This window comes from Giraffa tippelskirchi, chromosome 6 (genome assembly GCF_054371585.1).
Source record: "Giraffa tippelskirchi isolate mGirTip1 chromosome 6, T2T-mGirTip1v1.2.pri, whole genome shotgun sequence".
In the NCBI taxonomy this organism is placed as follows: domain Eukaryota; kingdom Metazoa; phylum Chordata; class Mammalia; order Artiodactyla; family Giraffidae; genus Giraffa; species Giraffa tippelskirchi.
The window spans coordinates 98743353-98760021 of record NC_137280.1 but is presented as its reverse complement, the minus strand read 5'-3'; the positions used below and the strand labels follow the sequence as shown (position 1 = coordinate 98760021).

At 39.1% G+C, this 16669-nt stretch overlaps 1 protein-coding gene across 3 annotated transcripts in view; it reads right to left on the bottom strand.

The window, feature by feature from the left end:
* Positions 1-13998, bottom strand: part of MEIKIN (meiotic kinetochore factor) — a 124428-nt gene extending 110430 nt beyond the window's left edge. For 2 of the 3 annotated variants that reach the window (XM_081500214.1, XM_081500215.1), the window contains exons 1-5: positions 13639-13998; positions 13383-13476; positions 12877-12964; positions 10380-10440; positions 2312-2449 (exon numbers count right to left, since the gene is read on the bottom strand). In XM_081500214.1, the coding sequence (XP_081356340.1) occupies positions 2312-2449; positions 10380-10440; positions 12877-12964; positions 13383-13476; positions 13639-13771 (514 nt within the window). In that variant the 5' untranslated portion in view covers positions 13772-13998. The remainder of the gene's footprint in view (positions 1-2311; positions 2450-10379; positions 10441-12876; positions 12965-13382; positions 13477-13638) is intronic. The other variant, XM_081500216.1, reaches the window with a different exon arrangement.
* Between the last annotated feature and the right edge of the window lie 2671 nt (positions 13999-16669).

The following is a 16669-nucleotide window of genomic DNA, read 5'->3' as shown; positions in this document are numbered from 1 at the left end:
ATCACTGCTCTAAGACACATGAGACGAAAGCTAGTCCCTTGGGCAGTCCCAGAAATGTTGGAATGTTGAACACAGTCTAAATCTTTCCCTCCCCAAAGAGAAGCTGGGATCTAGTGAATGTTCTCATGCTAGGATAAACTGGTATCTTTGTTTCAGCACTCATCAGGCTTCTAGAGTGTGTCAGGTCCCACCAGCATTCTCAGGCAGACAAGTCAGTAGTCCATTCTTTGGTTATCCCCAAATAATTGAGAGCTTTTGGCACACGGTTCAGTCCTTTCCCTCCTTCCCTAGGGAAAATCTGGGAGCTGAAGGTTTCCTGCCAATTGTATGGTGCTGTATGGCAGATGTGAATTATGATGAAAGGGTGTCTTGAATTTTTCTACTTGCTTTGATGTGACTGGTTTCAAGCTTGCCTGGGGTGTCGGAGTCACTCAACTAGTTTTGAGATTTCTCACAAAGGGAATTAGTCCATGTATTGTTGTTGAATTGGTGTATCCAAGAGGAAAGGCAAGTCTAGGGTTTACTATTCCAACACCTTACTGACTTACTACCATATTTTGCTGTTTTGACCTCTATGCTTTATGTCAGAAAATTCATCAGAAGTCTGGTAGTCCTTGTCTTCTGCTCATATTTGAGAGGGGGCCCTAAATGGCTAAGTGGGATCTCTATGGCTTACCTGGGGCTGGCCACATAGGCAACTTCACTGTAGGGTTCCTGTCAGTTTCACTGAAGCACTACTGAGGTCAGTATCTTTTGATACTTTCTTTAGGGTTGCTCATATTTCTCAGGAAAAAAAACTTCCATTTTCCTGCCTGGAAGTTTCAATTCTGGGTGCTACCATTCTAGAAGCTGAATAGAGAAATGGGCTATTGGGTTAGGATGAGAATAAGCATTGGGTGAGCAGTCCCACAATCTGGAACGTACATTTGCATTTAACTACCCCTTTCTGCATTCACTACAGTATCTGAAGCAGTTGGCGTTGGCTTTTTCTATATAATAAATAACACTGAAATCTCAATGGCATAAAATGAAAGCATTTCTTTCTTAAACCTGTCTACTATTTGGCTCAAGCAGCTCTGCTTCAGGCTATAGGTCGGGTGATCAACTGGGGCAGCTCTCTGAAGTCTGCAGTCTGCCCAGGGCTATCCTGCTCTGTATCTCTTATTCTGGAGTTCAACAGAGGTAGAGGCTAATTAGGATATGCATATGCTCCCTGACTCACAATGGTTCAGCTTAAGAGTTTTTTCCATCATAAGTGGAAGAAGATTTGTATTTTCCTCATGATAGCAAAAGGATAGGGGGACAAAATCTATGTATGTACATACTATGTATGTGCAAAATCTTTTGTATGTACATATCAAAAGTTTGCTTATGTTTCACTCTCTGATATCCATGTTGCCCAAAGTCATATGGCCAACCCCAAAGCCAAAGAGTGAGAAAGTAAACTTCACCCACCATGAGGCTATGAGAAGGTAAATGACAACATTTCAAAATACCATGGTTTCCCTGCTATTAACAGTGCTTAGGATCCTCCAGTTCAGGGTCCCTCTGTTTCAAAACACCCCAAAGAATAAATTTCTAGGAAAGGAGAAAGAGAAGTCACCACAATTTTTGTTTTTGGACACAGCTTTTTACAAGTATTTTACAAGCCACATTGAAAGCTTTTCTGGGATAGTATAGTATTGTACAAACTAGCTTGTTTCTGGGGTATTCCCATTGTTGATTCAGGATTCAGCTTTTTCAAGTCCACTTTATCAGACCATTTGCTCTCTAGCTTTTCAAACTTTATGCTTTATTCTTTCTCATTCTCTTTACTTTTATGTGTTTATGTCTTTTTAAAAAAGTCATTTTCTGCCATTGCACAAAGTTGTGGAGGAAGGCATATGTTCAATCTGCATCATTAACCAAAGGCTGTTCATTATACATATGGCAAACGTAAATAACTGATAATTTGTAGAAAAAATTCAAGCAGGGAGATGGTCCAGTCAACCTGTGAACTATTGAGAAGTATAGGAAATAAAAGATAACCCATAGTTCAAGAGAATATACGTATGTTATGTATATAACTGCTTAATATTAATAACTGGATATGTATTACATGTAAACGCTAATCTCTTCATCTTTTCCTGATCTGGGGGGTTTTGATCTATAGTCCTATGTGACTGAGTGTGGAACACAATGGCTACTGGGCAAAGAGGTTTTGGTGAGGAAGATAAGTATACTTTCTCAAAAGGAACATTATTCATTGCAGAATTTGTAGACAAAGGAGCAGTTTCTATGGGGGAGCAACTTAAGGTTGAAATTTTCTCACCTAAATAATCTGATCCTCTGAAGAGCTCAGGTGATGGGAAGCTACTTAAATTCTCTTCAGAACTCTTGTATTCTGTAGAAGAGTCTGTAAATGAATAACTTAGAAGAGAGCCAGAAATATCATGCTGCAAACTTAGTCCTATAGAATAAATAAGCAAAAAGAGTAAAATGTTTCAACAGTAAACAGATTCAAAATCCTAAGAACTTAAACTTGTAGAAATATACATGCAGTTGTATACTAGTAATGTAAAATTACACATAAAACTGAAAAGGCATGCAATTGTATACAATCTTAAATTGTACTTGAATTTCAATCTTAGAAAATCAGTCTACTTTTGATATAAAGAAAATGCAATATAAACCCCTTCCATTGTTTTTCAAAGTTTTTCAAAGGAATAAATGTATTCCTTCCTTACTTCAATTTAGTTATAATTCTTGACTCAAAAATACAAATTTTATCGAGTATACTTTAATAATAAATATAAATAAATATTTATAATAAATATAAATATTTAAATATTATAAATAAATATTTATAATAAATATAAATAAATAAAATGTATACCTAATTTTTCAAGTGCAAGTTTTATATACGAGTAACCCACTAACTGTAAGCTGACTAGCTGAGAAGAAGAAAGGGTGATTCTAGTTAAAAAACAATGAGCATAAACATAGATTCAAGAGAACATAGATCAAAGGAACTGAACAGAGTCCAGAAGCAGACTTACATGCACAAGAGTAACTTATTTTTGACCAAGATGCAAAGGCAATTCAATGGAGAAGGGATATTCTTTCAAACAAATTATGTTGGAACAACTGTATATCCACATGCAAAAGCAAAACAAAATAAAATAACTTGCACTCATATCTTCCATCATATAAAAAATTAACTATAAATGCATCATGATTCTAAATGCAAATCCTAAAACTACAAAACTTCTACAAAAAACAGAGGATAAAATCTTCATGACACTGAGTTAGGTAACAATTTCTTTAACAATTAAAGAATGATTCATAAAACAAAAGCAGTGATAAATTGGGCTTCATCAAAGTTTAAACCTTCTATTTGAAAGAGACAAGCCACAGAGTAAGAGAAAACATTTGTAAATGGACTGGAATCCAAAATATAAAGAACTCCGAAAATTCAATAATAAGAAAACAAACATCTCAATAGGAAATTGGGGGAAATATATGAACAGAAAATCTCTCTAATTCAGAAGTCTTAAAGTCATCCTCATGAGAGTAGACTAGAATGAAAATCTTTCCAATTAACGACAGGGATAGAACTTAGTATTTACTTGAAGAACCAGAAGGTTTAGTAAGAAAAGAGAAAATATACTCTACTATAGACAGACAGCATTTATGAAACATTCCTAACATGATAAAACAGAGGTCAACACTAACAGAAACTGGTGGAGTATGGGATAAGGGATGAAAGGAGAGCATCACTCTTAAAACCCATTATCTTCTGCCCTAGAGTTGACTTATATCTATCTCTGCTCATTCATTACCTACCCAAGACTAACTCTTTACCCTTCCCACTTTGACCTCCCACATCTTTTTCTTTCACTCCAACCCCCTCCTTAATGTTGACAACTGTTTCCAATGTGGCCACCTCCTCCAGCCACCAGTGCACCACTTAAATTGACTGACTCAAGCAAGCTACCATCCTTCTTCACCTCTTCTGATGTCACAGTCAGGCTATTCCTCTGAGTATCTGTCTCTTCCCCTACTTCAACTGTCCCAGAGTGTCCTTCCCTGTCCTTGCTACTTTTCTGACTGTCTTCATCCTTCTCATTCTCGGTTGCCACATCTCTCATGCCTTCCATCTCTCAAAATTTTATGAATACCACTCTCAGGAGAGAAAATCCTTCCACCAAACTCCAGAACTCAAGCTGGGCTCAGAAACTAGGGAAGCCCTGTACTCACCTCCTGGGTAACTTGGCAGAGAAAAGAATAAACAAATGTTCCTGACTATAATAATAGAAGGCTGCTCCTGGTGTCACAAGTAAGAAATGTAAATGCATTTTAAAATTACATTTATATCAAATTATACTATACATTTTAAAAAGTCAGTTCTACAAGCTTTTATCAAAAACTACCACCTCTTAAAAACTACCACTGTCTTCCTGGGATTTCCCTTTACCATGATCCTAAGAAATTCTTTTATATATTTCATGTATTAGAGCCTTTGATTTCTGGATTTCATTTCTTCCTTATTGATTTCCTTTCTGGTTTTGTTGGAATATCTTCTTCATTTCCTAAGAAAAGGCGCACAGAAGACCTGTTTGAAAATTTCTTTATACTATCTTCCTGAGTGATTGTTTAGCTGAGTACAGAATTCTAGGCCAGTATATTAAAAAGACTGATGCAGTCTTTAGTGTTTGACAGATTTAAACCTCACTGTTCCAAGTTCCCCTTCTGTCCCATATCTGTACAAGTCGATGAGCCCTGGTGTTTCATCTTCTGGCAACAATGGCAAGTTAAAGCATCCCAGCCCCACTCTAACCACCTAAACACCCCAACTCCTTTTCCTGCTCTCTCAAGCCATTTTCAGTCCTGTTCAGGAAGACACTCTCCTCTCTAGGAGGCCTCATTATATCAGTAATAAACCTTTTCACACCCTCTTGTGTGGCATCATTAATCTTAAATTTAAAACAAGTTTTCGGTGAGGATTTATCCTGTCTCTGTGAAGTCAGTTTTCCTCAGAAAAAGTGCACTTTTCCACCATGTTTTAGCCTCTAGAGTTGCTTCTGAGATGTTCAATGTTATTCACATTCTTGATTGCTTATTTGCAATAGGTAATTTTTTTCCTCTGAAAAACGGAAGGATTTCTCTCTTTATCCTGAAGATTTTTAGATTACATGACATTGTGTCTTGGTGTGGGTCTTTTTCATTCATAGTGATGGGCAGTTGGTGGGCTCTTTCAATATGTGCACTCATGATCATTTTTAATTCTAAAAAAATTTCTAGTTTCATGTGCTTAATAATTCCATTCCAGTTTACTTTATAATATCTGGAGCTACCATCTTTCAGATATTAGAATGCCTGGACTCAGGTTATAATTTTTCTTTTTAAAATAGCAGCTTTATTGAAATACAATTCATATTCCATAAATCCCAATTTTTTAAGGGATACAATTTGGTGGGTGTTAGTTTACTCACAGAGTTGTGTCACCACTATTTCTTTTATCTTCTCTTTAACATCTGTTCAACTTTTGGAGTATTTCCTTAAATTGATCACCCAATCCTTCATAGAATGTTTTATTCCTGATTTCATATTTTTAAGAATTCTTTTTGTTTCTTGAATGCTCCTTTTTATTGTAGCCTACACTTGTTTCATGGACATGTTTCTTCATCACACTCAGGATAATAGTGAAAATATGACTTAAAAGTTTTTTTTCTTGCATTGTCTATGTTCTTCAAGTTTCTTTTTATTTGGTATCTAACTTTTATTTTATGCATATAAAATTTGTATAATTCCTTAAATGTCTGGTAATTCTTGAATGTTTAAGAATGAGGCACTAAATAGCAGCTGAAAACTCTGGATTCATAAGTGAGGTTTAGGAAGCAGTATGGGCTTTACTGAAGGGTACTTGGACAGGAACCAGGTCGTTCAGTTCAGTCGCTCAGTCGTGTCCGACTCTTTGCAACCCCATGAATCACAGCACGCCAGGCCTCTCTGTCCATCACCAACTCCCAGAGTCTACCCAAACCCATGTCCATCGAGTCAGTGATGCCATCCAGCCATCTCATCCTCTGTCATCCCCTTCTCCTGCCCCCAATCCTTCCCAGCATTAGGGTCTTTTCCAATGAGTCAACTCTTTGCATGAGGTGGTCAAAGTATTGGAGTTTCAGCTTCAACATCAGTCCTTCCGATGAACACCCAGGACTGATCTCCTTTAGGATGGACTGGGTGGATCTCCTTGCAGTAAAAGGGACTCTCAAGAGTCTTCTCCAACACCACAGTGCAAAAGCATCAGTTCTTTGGTGCTCAGCTTTCTTTATAGTCCAGTTCTCACATCCATACATGACTACTGGAAAAACCATAGCCTTGACTAGACGGACCTTTGTTGGCAAAGTAATGTCTCTGCTTTTCAATATGCTATCTAGGTTGGTCATACCCTTCCTTCCAAGGAGTAAGTGTCTTTGAATTTCATGGCTGCAATCACCATCGGCAGTGATTTTGGAGCCCAAAAAATAAAGTCTGACACTGTTTGCACTGTTTTCCCATCTATTTCCCATGAAGTGATAGGACCAGATGCCATAATCTTAGTTTTCTGAATGTTGAGCTTTAAGCCAACTTTTTCACTCTCCTCTTTCACTTTCATCAAGAGCCTCTTTAGCTCTTCTTTGCTTTCTGCCATAAGGGTCAGAATGTAAGTCTTCTCCTGGTCAGAGAAGTTTCCAAGAGAGGAACCCTCCAGGCTCTTAACTGGGGTGTATTTTCCTGAGTGTGATGAGTCTGAGGTAAGTAAACAGACTTTACTTAATTCCCTTCCCTCCTCCTCCCACCCCTCACTGCTAGTTTTCAGTGTAACATCCCTGCCCTCGCAGTACTGAGCATCCCTTTGCTTCAATGTCTCTGGACAGCCATGGTGGGAATAAGAGTAGCTGCCTGGCTACATCGTCCTAGGGGAGGGATCAAAGCATCTAACTGCTACTTTTAAAGATTTCCAAAAATCCTATTTTCAACATTATCTCTACCTATTCCTTCATAAATATGTGGAATATGTGATGTCTCTAATTCCTAACCTTCAGCCTGCGTCGTTTCACTTCATGGTTTGTCCTAGGTTTCAGCCTTTTTTTCCTGTTAGGACTATTAAACTTAATACATTTACATTGCAGATTTCAAACTTGTTGATTATCTCTTGTCAGCTAAGATTTCTTCTCTTTTTCTCTACATTATGGCCTCATGCCTTTTTTATGCCTTTATTGATATTTCAGTGTTTTCAGAAGGAATAAATAAATATGTTCAATCCTCCATATTAAATATGAAATCCTGAGTTAATTTTAATCATGTTGCAAAACTTCTAGATTACAAGACAGAATTAAAACAATTATATGTTAAGTAGAATTCTGTGGGTTGCTCAAAACCTAACAATTTATATTTTATTCTAGTATAAAGTATTCTAGGTCTCAAATATCAATCAAATATCAAACAAACTCAGATACAGCTAGTTTGTTAATTAGACACAGTCTATCTTCTATTTTCTCATACCTTTCACACATCAACTTGATAAAGCTAGTAACCAAGGACATTTATCATATATTTAAACTACAATTTCTTAAAATATTGATTATGATAAAATTGTTTACTTCCTCTAAATAGAGTAGAAAACTCATTCAACAAGCATTTAAAATTTTCTTATGACTCAAGCATGGAATTGGAAGATAAAAGGCAGTGCTTATTCTCAACAGCTTTAGGGCCTAGAGGAACAAAAATTATACTGTTGTTTTTTGAGTCCTATGACAGTGCTATGGAACTGCCAGGATAGAATAACTCATCTAGAAAGAGAGAAGAGCAGTCAGGAGAGGCTTCCAAAAGAGATGGCACCTGAATCTGTATTTGAAGAACTAGTGGAAGTTAACTAGGCAAGGAAGGAAGGAGGAGGGAAAAGCATTTGTTAAGCACTTCCCATGTTCTTTGACACTATATTTTAAGAAAATTCCTCTATTTTCTACCTAGCTAATTTGATTTTCAGCTGAATACATCCCAATATTAGGTTGATTTATTGTTTTAAAATTTTATATTTTTAGTTTCCAGGGACTATAATTTTTTATAGCAGCCTATCACATTATGGATTCAATTGCTTCTTGTCTCTAAAGAGATATTTAAAGTTTACTATCATTCCTTCAGGTGTTGATTCTTTTGTTTGGTGCATTTGCGACCTCTCTTCCATGGCATTGGTATTCTTCAAAGATTTGACTGTTTTTGATTGTCTGTTCATATGTCTACTTGAGAATTTCTGTTTATATGGCAGAGAATATAAATTCTGAAAAAAACAACCTACCTCTGGAGATTTTAGAAGAGTGATGCGACATTCTGGGGACTTATGTTCTGAGTGGGGATGTTCTCCTGTATTTTCTGGGCATTGCAGGCTACATGGGAGTGAGTGCAAGCTCAGTCACTAAGTTGTGTCTGACTCTTTGTTACCCTATAGACTGTAGCCCACCAGGCTCCTCTGTTCATAGGATTTTCTAGACAAGAATACTGGAGTAGGTTGCCATTTCCTCCTCCAGGGGATCTTCCCAACTCAGGGATCGAACCCACATCTCCTGTATTTGCTGGCGGGTTCTTTACCACTGAGCCACCTGGGAACCCCTACGTTACGTGGGGGCACTGCTCTATTTGGCTAGTATCCACACTGGAAGTCTCCTATATCAGAAGTCCCACTTCAGAGAGCCATTATGTATCTTTTCCCTGGGATTAACAAGTATAGCATAATCTATATTTTTAACTTTTCTGCCCCTTTGCTATCTGTATGGCAATCTGGAGTTATTTCAGACTCTTCTGCTTCTCACTCCAACTACAACACTGATTCTAAGGAGCCAAAATGAAGTCTGAGTTCACTATGCTAGGCAGTAATTCCTAGGGTTCTGACCTGGCAGCAAGCACTAAGTTGCCAGTGTTTCCAATATAAGGAGATGAGAAGGGGGCCAGGTCATACACTGCCTAAATGTAATGTTAAATCCATCACCTTGACAACTCTTTCAGGGTCCCATCTATTATAGTGTTTCATATTTATTGCGGAGAAGGCAATGGCACCCCACTCCAGTACTCTTGCCTGGAAAATCCCATGGACGGAGGAGCCTGGTAGGCTACAGTCCATGGGGTCGCTAAGAGTCGGACACGACTGAGCGACTTCACTTTCACTTTTCCCTTTCATGCACTGGAGAAGGAAATGGCAACCCACTCCAGTATTCTTGCCTGGAGAATCCCAGGGATGGCGGAGCCTGGTGGGCTGCCGTCTATAGGGTCGCAGAGAGTCGGACACGACTGAAGCGACTTAGCAGTAGCAGCAGTAGCAGCATATTTATTGACCAAGTGTTTTGAGTTAAGTGTATCTCCAGAGCTACTCTTACCTTTTCAGTGGTTTCTCTCTGCTCTTCATATATTTATCAGTCTGATCTCATCTGTCTTTAAGAATTCTTCAGGCTTTCTGGTGTAGTAATGACATCCTTTTTTGTTTTCAAAAATAAGTTCGAGTACACCAAATTTCCATCAGCAGCTCTCCATATCCAACTCCCTATTTGAATTACTAGTCCTCCTAAAGGCACCCATTACTTAATATATTAAAGAGAGAATTTATGATTTTTCCCTCAAACAAGATTTTTTTCAGTGAATGGTGGCACCACCTTACACTCAGTTATGCAAACCAGAAACATGTGTCACCTTTGACACCTCCATCTTCAATCTTCATCTGTAAATTCTGTGAATTTCATTTCCTACAACAACTATACGTATATCCACTTCTTTCCATTTCCAGTGTCATCTGTTAGTATAAAGTGCCATCATTCCTCCCCTTTACTATTGCAGTAGCCTCCCAAAGGATGTCTATTTACATCCACTCCTGCTTCTTCCCAAACAGTAACTAATACGATCATATTATTCCCTATTTAAAAGACTTCAGCAGCTTCCTGTTGCTCCAAAGATAAATATCTTTGGCATGGCCTACAAGGCTATGGATGGTCTCGGTCTGTCCAACCTTATCTTATTATCACATTTCCTCCTCTGTTCCCTCTGCCTGGATTTCTCTTTATTCATCTTTCTGTATAGTTAAGCTCTACTTTTCTTCAGATCTCAAGTAAATTACCACTCCCTCATGGAAGCCTTCCCTAATCTCTTCAACTAAATTCAGTTACAGTCAAGTCTACCTCACTTTTGTAACACTTATCACAATTGTGTTTGAAGGTTTTGAGGATGAAGTCCAGAGCACAGGCAGAAGGATTCAACTTGGACCAGGAGAAAGACATCTTTTCTACTGAGATGGGAAGATAAGACAGATACAAATGGGTGTTTCTGTTTGTAAGAAAGTAAGTTGAAGGAGTTCACGTTGCCAGTCTTACCTGTTACTTGTCTACTATTTGATGAACAACTATCAGCCTGGAGGACATCTGTCACTGACTCCTATGTGAAATAAGAATTAAACATATAGCACAAATTATGAGATGGACTATTTTTATATTATAAAAACACTGATTTGGTTATTTTAAAAATGTAAAACTAATGTCAACTTTGTGTATCACTTTCATATTTAAAACATTTTTCAGCTTATTGATATAGATGTAATCTGATATTTAATATTAAATCTTAAAATATAATACTGTGGACATATCTAGGGTGTCAAAAATATACTAGTAAATAACTATTGTGGGATAAACCAGCAAAGTGAAAATGAAAGTGCTCAGAAGGCAATGGCACTCCACTCCAGTACTCTTTTGCCTGGAAAATCCCATGGATGGAGGAGCCTGGCAGGCTTCAGTCCATGGGGTCGCTAAGAGTCGGACACGACTGAGTGACTTCACTTTCACTTTTCACTTTCATGCACTGGAGAAGGAAATGGCAACCCACTCGGGTGTTCTTGCCTGGAGAATCCCAGGGACAGGGGAGCCTGGTGGGCTGCCGTCTATGGGGTCACACAGAGTTGGACACGACTGAAGTGACTTAGCAGCAGCAGTTATGAAAACGAAAGTCACTCAATCGTGTCCGACTCTTTGTGACCCCATGGACTCTACAGTCCATGGAATTCTCCAGACCAGAATACTGGAGTGGGTAGACTTTCCCTTCTTCAGGGGATCTTCCCAACCCAGGGATAGAACCCAGGTCTCCCACATTGCAGGAGGATTCTTTACTGTCTGAACCACCAGGGAAGCCCAAGAATACTGAAGTGGGCAGTCTAGCCCTTCTCCAGTGGATCTTCCTGACCCAGGAATCCAACTGGGGTCCCCTGCATTGCAGGCAGATTCTTTACCAGGGAAGGAAAGTCCCTGATAAACCAGCAACTAGAAGATGAAGATGAATATTTTTCTGATCCCCTAGGCAAGAGGGAATTTTTTCCCCTCTAAATACAAAAGCAAAATAAATAAAAAGAAAATGATTGATAAATAAGTCTAAAATACCAAAAGTAAAAGGTAAACAAACAAATGTGGAAATATTTGTTACATATGTGTGAAAGTACAACTATCTTCAATATATAATGAATAAGTATTTCACAAAGTTACACAAATGGCCAATAAAATGAGAAAAAGTATCAACTTTACTAGCATTTAAACAAATGGAAAGTAAACAACATGCTACTTTTCATCTATCAAATATATCTATATATCTATATCTATCTATATATATATTTTTAAGTTTCAGATAAGATGGTGTCAACTGGACAGAATGAAATAAAATAAAAATTTTAAACATAATCCAACCCTTGACCCACTGCAACATATTTATCTTAGGATAACAATTTGAGGTATATAAAAACAATTTCTGTGGTAGGATATCTACTGATATCTAAAACAGCAAAACCTTGGAAACAATCTCAAACTCTCAACCACAAAAAATAGTTTATAGAAATTACAGTATGCCTATATATAAGACAAAGCACTATGCAGACACTAAAAACCATATTTTTGAAGATTATTTAATGTTAGAGGAATTTATACAATAATTTGTAAAAAAAAAAACCAAAACACAGTTTTTAAAGGTACATGAAAAAATAAATGGAAGGAAAATACAAAAATTAAAAGGAACTGCTTAAATATTCTTTTTGCACATCTTGAATCATCTGTTAGGGATACTTAACACCATTAAAATCTGGGGGAAAGACTTTTTTAAAAAATGTATTTTGTCAAAGTTGCCTTCCCCCAAAAAACATGTCATAGAGAAATATGCAAGCTAAAATGCTGGACTGTGACTATCAAATTTAATGCTAATGTCAGATAAGTCAAGCAATTTTTAAAATCTGAGTTTCTCCAAACTACTGCTCCAGGCAAGAACACTGGAGTGGGTAGCCATTTCCTTCTCCAGGGGATCTTCCCCACCCAAGGATCAAACCCAGGTCTCCTGTATTGCAGGCAGATTCTTTACCATATGAGCCACCAGGGAAGCCCAAACTACTGCTAGATATCTTTAAAATATTTTACAGAATCCATATTAAGTACATTAGATCAGGAAGTTATATAATATTCTAATGATAATGAATCCTGTTTCTAATTGTTAACGGAAAGTCAAATGAGGAAACATGAAAATGGCTTTGAAATGTGTGTTACCAAACATAACAGAATTACTAAGAAGCACTTTATATTTGTCACACAGAAAATTAGCCAGTAATGAATATTTCTTAAATTTTTGACAAAGGAAAGAAAAATAAAAATGCATGGCTATGAGTCTACCAGAATCAGAAATTCAAGGCCCTATCTAAAGCCACAGCATCAGTATTTATAAAAACACTAGAAAGTTATGTAGTCTCTATTGAACAAAGATCATATTATACTTTATTTCAGAGGTACATTAGGTACCACTAGTCTCTACACTAAGTTTATCCAAGAACCAGAAGAGAAACATACGTACACTCAATAGAGCAATCTTCTCATCCTGGGTCTCTTCACTAGTGCTATTTTCATGCAGGCTTTTCTCTCCTGTAACTCTTAACTCAGTGCTAACAAACAAACAGCACAATTAGTTTGCAGTGTCTGGACTTGGCTCTCCACACTCCTGATCATTGTTCACATTGTTTAGAATCTGAAAGGCTCTACGGGGTCACCATTAGCCACAAGAACATACTGCATGAATTGTATCAACACCCAACATGCTGGGAATGTTTTCCTGGAGATTATATCTCACTTGCCTTTAGGCAACTTGGCCAAATTTCCTTCTTTAAAAAAAAAAAAACAAACTCTCTTTCCTAAGTCAAATTCCTGGTTCTGTGTTCTGAGAAGAGCCAAATCAGAACACATTATTTCCTTCACTGACTCTTCTTCTTCATTGACTGTTAGAATGAGAGGTTATTAGGATCAAATCAGGACTGAAATTTTGAGGTGGCCAGAGGCATGGGGCTGTTACTTGCGTATACACACCTCGGTGGCCCAGAGCTGCCACTTTCCTGACCACTCCGCTCAGATTTTTCCGCGATTCTCCGCAAACCACGCGTTTTGCCATTTCTTTTCAGGCCTACAGACACAGCGACACGTTTCACGATAAAAGCCTCAGAGGCCTGCTTGCAGGCCTTGGGGGATGGTGGGTGGGGGCCCTGGGGCTGAGGCCCAACCGCCCCCGCCCTTGGCTCTTGCCCACCCCGCATCCTGCGCCATGAGCCAGCCCCGCGGAGCTTACAGTCGGCAAAGAGCTTTCGGCCGGGCCGTGACGGGGCCTCCGCCTTGGCCGGAGCACCTAGACCTGGTGTTGGCGTTAGGTTGAGCCTACTGCTGGCCTGCTTTTTGCGGGTATAGACCCCTAGTGACCACATTGCCACCCCACCGCCAGGCCCCAGAGGCCTCTTAGCCCTGGACGGCCTGTCTCGTCGTCTTTCTGCAGAACCGAGCTACAGTCCTATGGAACCAGGGTCCAGGCCTGCAGGGCAGCCAGAGAAGAACGGAAAAGGTGAGAAAAATCAAAAAGGCCTACAGCACCAACCCCCACGCTGGCCTGGAGCGGCCTCCTCGCTCCTGCCTTTTTATCTCCCCGCAGTCGCGCGGCGGCTTCTGGGAAGACGCAGTAATGTGGTGGCTTCTGGGAAGACGTAGTCAGCTGGGCCCAATACCTGTTACTGATACTTGAGCCAGTCTCCTTAGCAACATTACCAGGAAGGCCATGGTAGTAGAGTTTGAGGTCTCTAAGCACATAGAGTCTACCTAGAGGGGAGCCTGACTCAGTGCAGGAAGGTGAGAGAGGAATGAAAGCACATTACAGTGACAGGGAATGTTTTCTGAGCACCTCAGTCCCTAGAGCCGCCAATTTGCTGTGGAGCCATGGTAACTTGAGAGTTTAACCAAGCATTAGAAGTGCTTAGGCTCCAGGAGGTTCCTTCTCAGGGACAAGCAGAATCTCTGAGCCCCTGCCTAGAAGCTACCTCCTGGACATCTCTGAGTAGCCTTGTGGTTAAGGTAGAGAGTTCCATAAGGGCTCCCCTCCTAGTGCCCTGAGGCTCAGCTCTTTCTCTCTGCCGAAAGGGAGTAACATGGGAATGACCGCTCACTCCATACACTGAGGATAGACCATCTGGCTGCATCTGATAAACATATTGTGTATATAATAACCATCTTATTTTAAAAAATGACATTTCACAACATTAAAACATGCTATTTGTACAGATGAAATTAGAAAAACTCAGACTTCTTCTGTGATGCTCCAATATTGTGTATGTAAGCACACACATAGCCACAATATTTTCATAATAAAATCACTGAATTTCTTAATTCAAAGTCTGCTCATAGACAGTCACTTATTAATAATTGATCGTTAAAACTTAATTTTGAAAGAATAGAGGGCAGTCATTCTTACTTTATTACATATAGTGCTTTGAGTCACTGAATTAGTACTTACTCAGCACCTTACTCTGTGTCAGGCATTATGGTAGGTCCTGAGGTACAGAAGTTAATTAGAAATCGTTCTAAATAGTCAAGGATCTCACAGTTTTGTTGTTGTATAAAGCAATTATCATATTTCAACATCTTTTCTCTAGTTACATCCATACACGCTGACAGGCAGTAGTTTACAAGCCAGGTTTCCAGGCTCCCCTCTCTCCCATTGGAGAATGTTGTTTTAAAAAAATTTGTGGAGTTCTTAAATGAATTTTAGGAGGTATGGATCCTGGAATGCCCAAGACATAGAAATGGAAGAAATGGTGAAAAAGGAAAACAGCTTGAAGCAAAAGCTGATCTGCCCTTTGGTGGCCCCATTCTCTAGAACCCTCTCTATACTGAATTATATTCACTGAGGTGCCATCAAGTCAAGATTTATGGGAGTTAATGCCCATGGCTTCAAAACTTGAAATAACCTCCGGTGTCATTTCATGAGCCAAAAGTGTCCTTAGAGATGATCTGGTTGTCCCCTCAATTCAAAGGTAAGCAATTAGGACACCTGTCTTAGGAGGCTCATTAGAACAGGTGGTTGGCATAGGTGGCATGAATCTCCTAACATTTGGCTCCCATTCCTCCCAACACATGGCTGGGAAAGGGATGGGGGAGGAGAGCAAGGAAAAAGAGCTTGAAGCCTTAAGTAGCAAGGGGAGAAGAGACTACAGACAGACTTGGTCAGTTTAAAGCTTCACCCGCCCAGCCTATACAAGGAGAAAGAAATGTGTCCCCTACAAAAGGGTGAAGTAGGGCAAAGGTATCTCAATGCAGTCCTCTATCTCCCTCCACTCTATCCTCAAACACATAAATGCCATTTCAAGCATTCAGTCCTAAGTGTTAAATGGAACATCTTCCATTTCCCTGTTATATTGTTTCCATGTCTATACTTAGAATTATGCTTTCAGTGTTTCAGTTCAGTCATATGATTGTTTTGACTAGATTTGGAAGTCATGGAAATGCTAACTTCTATGGGCAAACAGATTCCAAATTTTTAAGAGATTTCTGAAGAAAGCTTTTGGGAAAACAGCCAGTTCATGGTTGTAGGATTCCCTGGAGCCCAGAGGAAATCTTTCAGAATACCATTTTCTTATGGTGACCCTCCCAAACCCCTGCAACCTGAGCTCTGAGCAGTTTCATTTGTGGTACCATCCACAGGATTTAGGGTTCAACTGAAAATCAGCTTATTTTTGCTTAGTCCACAGGATTGGGAAAAAGTAAGTGATAAATGAAAAGTATCTTCAAGTATTGCAGTCTTAATGCTATGCAACATATATAAAAGGGCCAAGGGGATTTTTATTCAACAGACATTTCTTGAGCTTCCATGATGGAACAGACTTTCTGTGCTGGGGCTACAACCACAAGCAACTTAGTCTTAGTGGGCATGTGGCAGAGGGTCAGTCAACCATGCAACCATATGGGAAGCTTCTCAGAGAAAAGGGTAGTTGAACTGAGATATAACAGATGAATGATAGGAATTAGGGAGATTAAAGGAAAGGGTATTCTATGAAAAGGAGACTAAAAGCATGATGCTTTTAGACCACTGCAAAAAGCAGTTGGCATAACTGGAACCAAGTACTCTTTGGAGGAAGGACTGGAGAAGAGACCCTGGGCCTTATGTGCTGAACCAGGGAGCCTGAACTTTATCCTAGAAACTATGGGAAGTCATTGAAGGAATACTAAGCAGGAGAGCGGCATGACCAGATTTTCAATTTAGAAACACTGCCCTGACTCAAATGTGGGTGGTGAAATTTGAGGAAGCTGAGGTGGAAACAGGAAGACTGACTTAACTG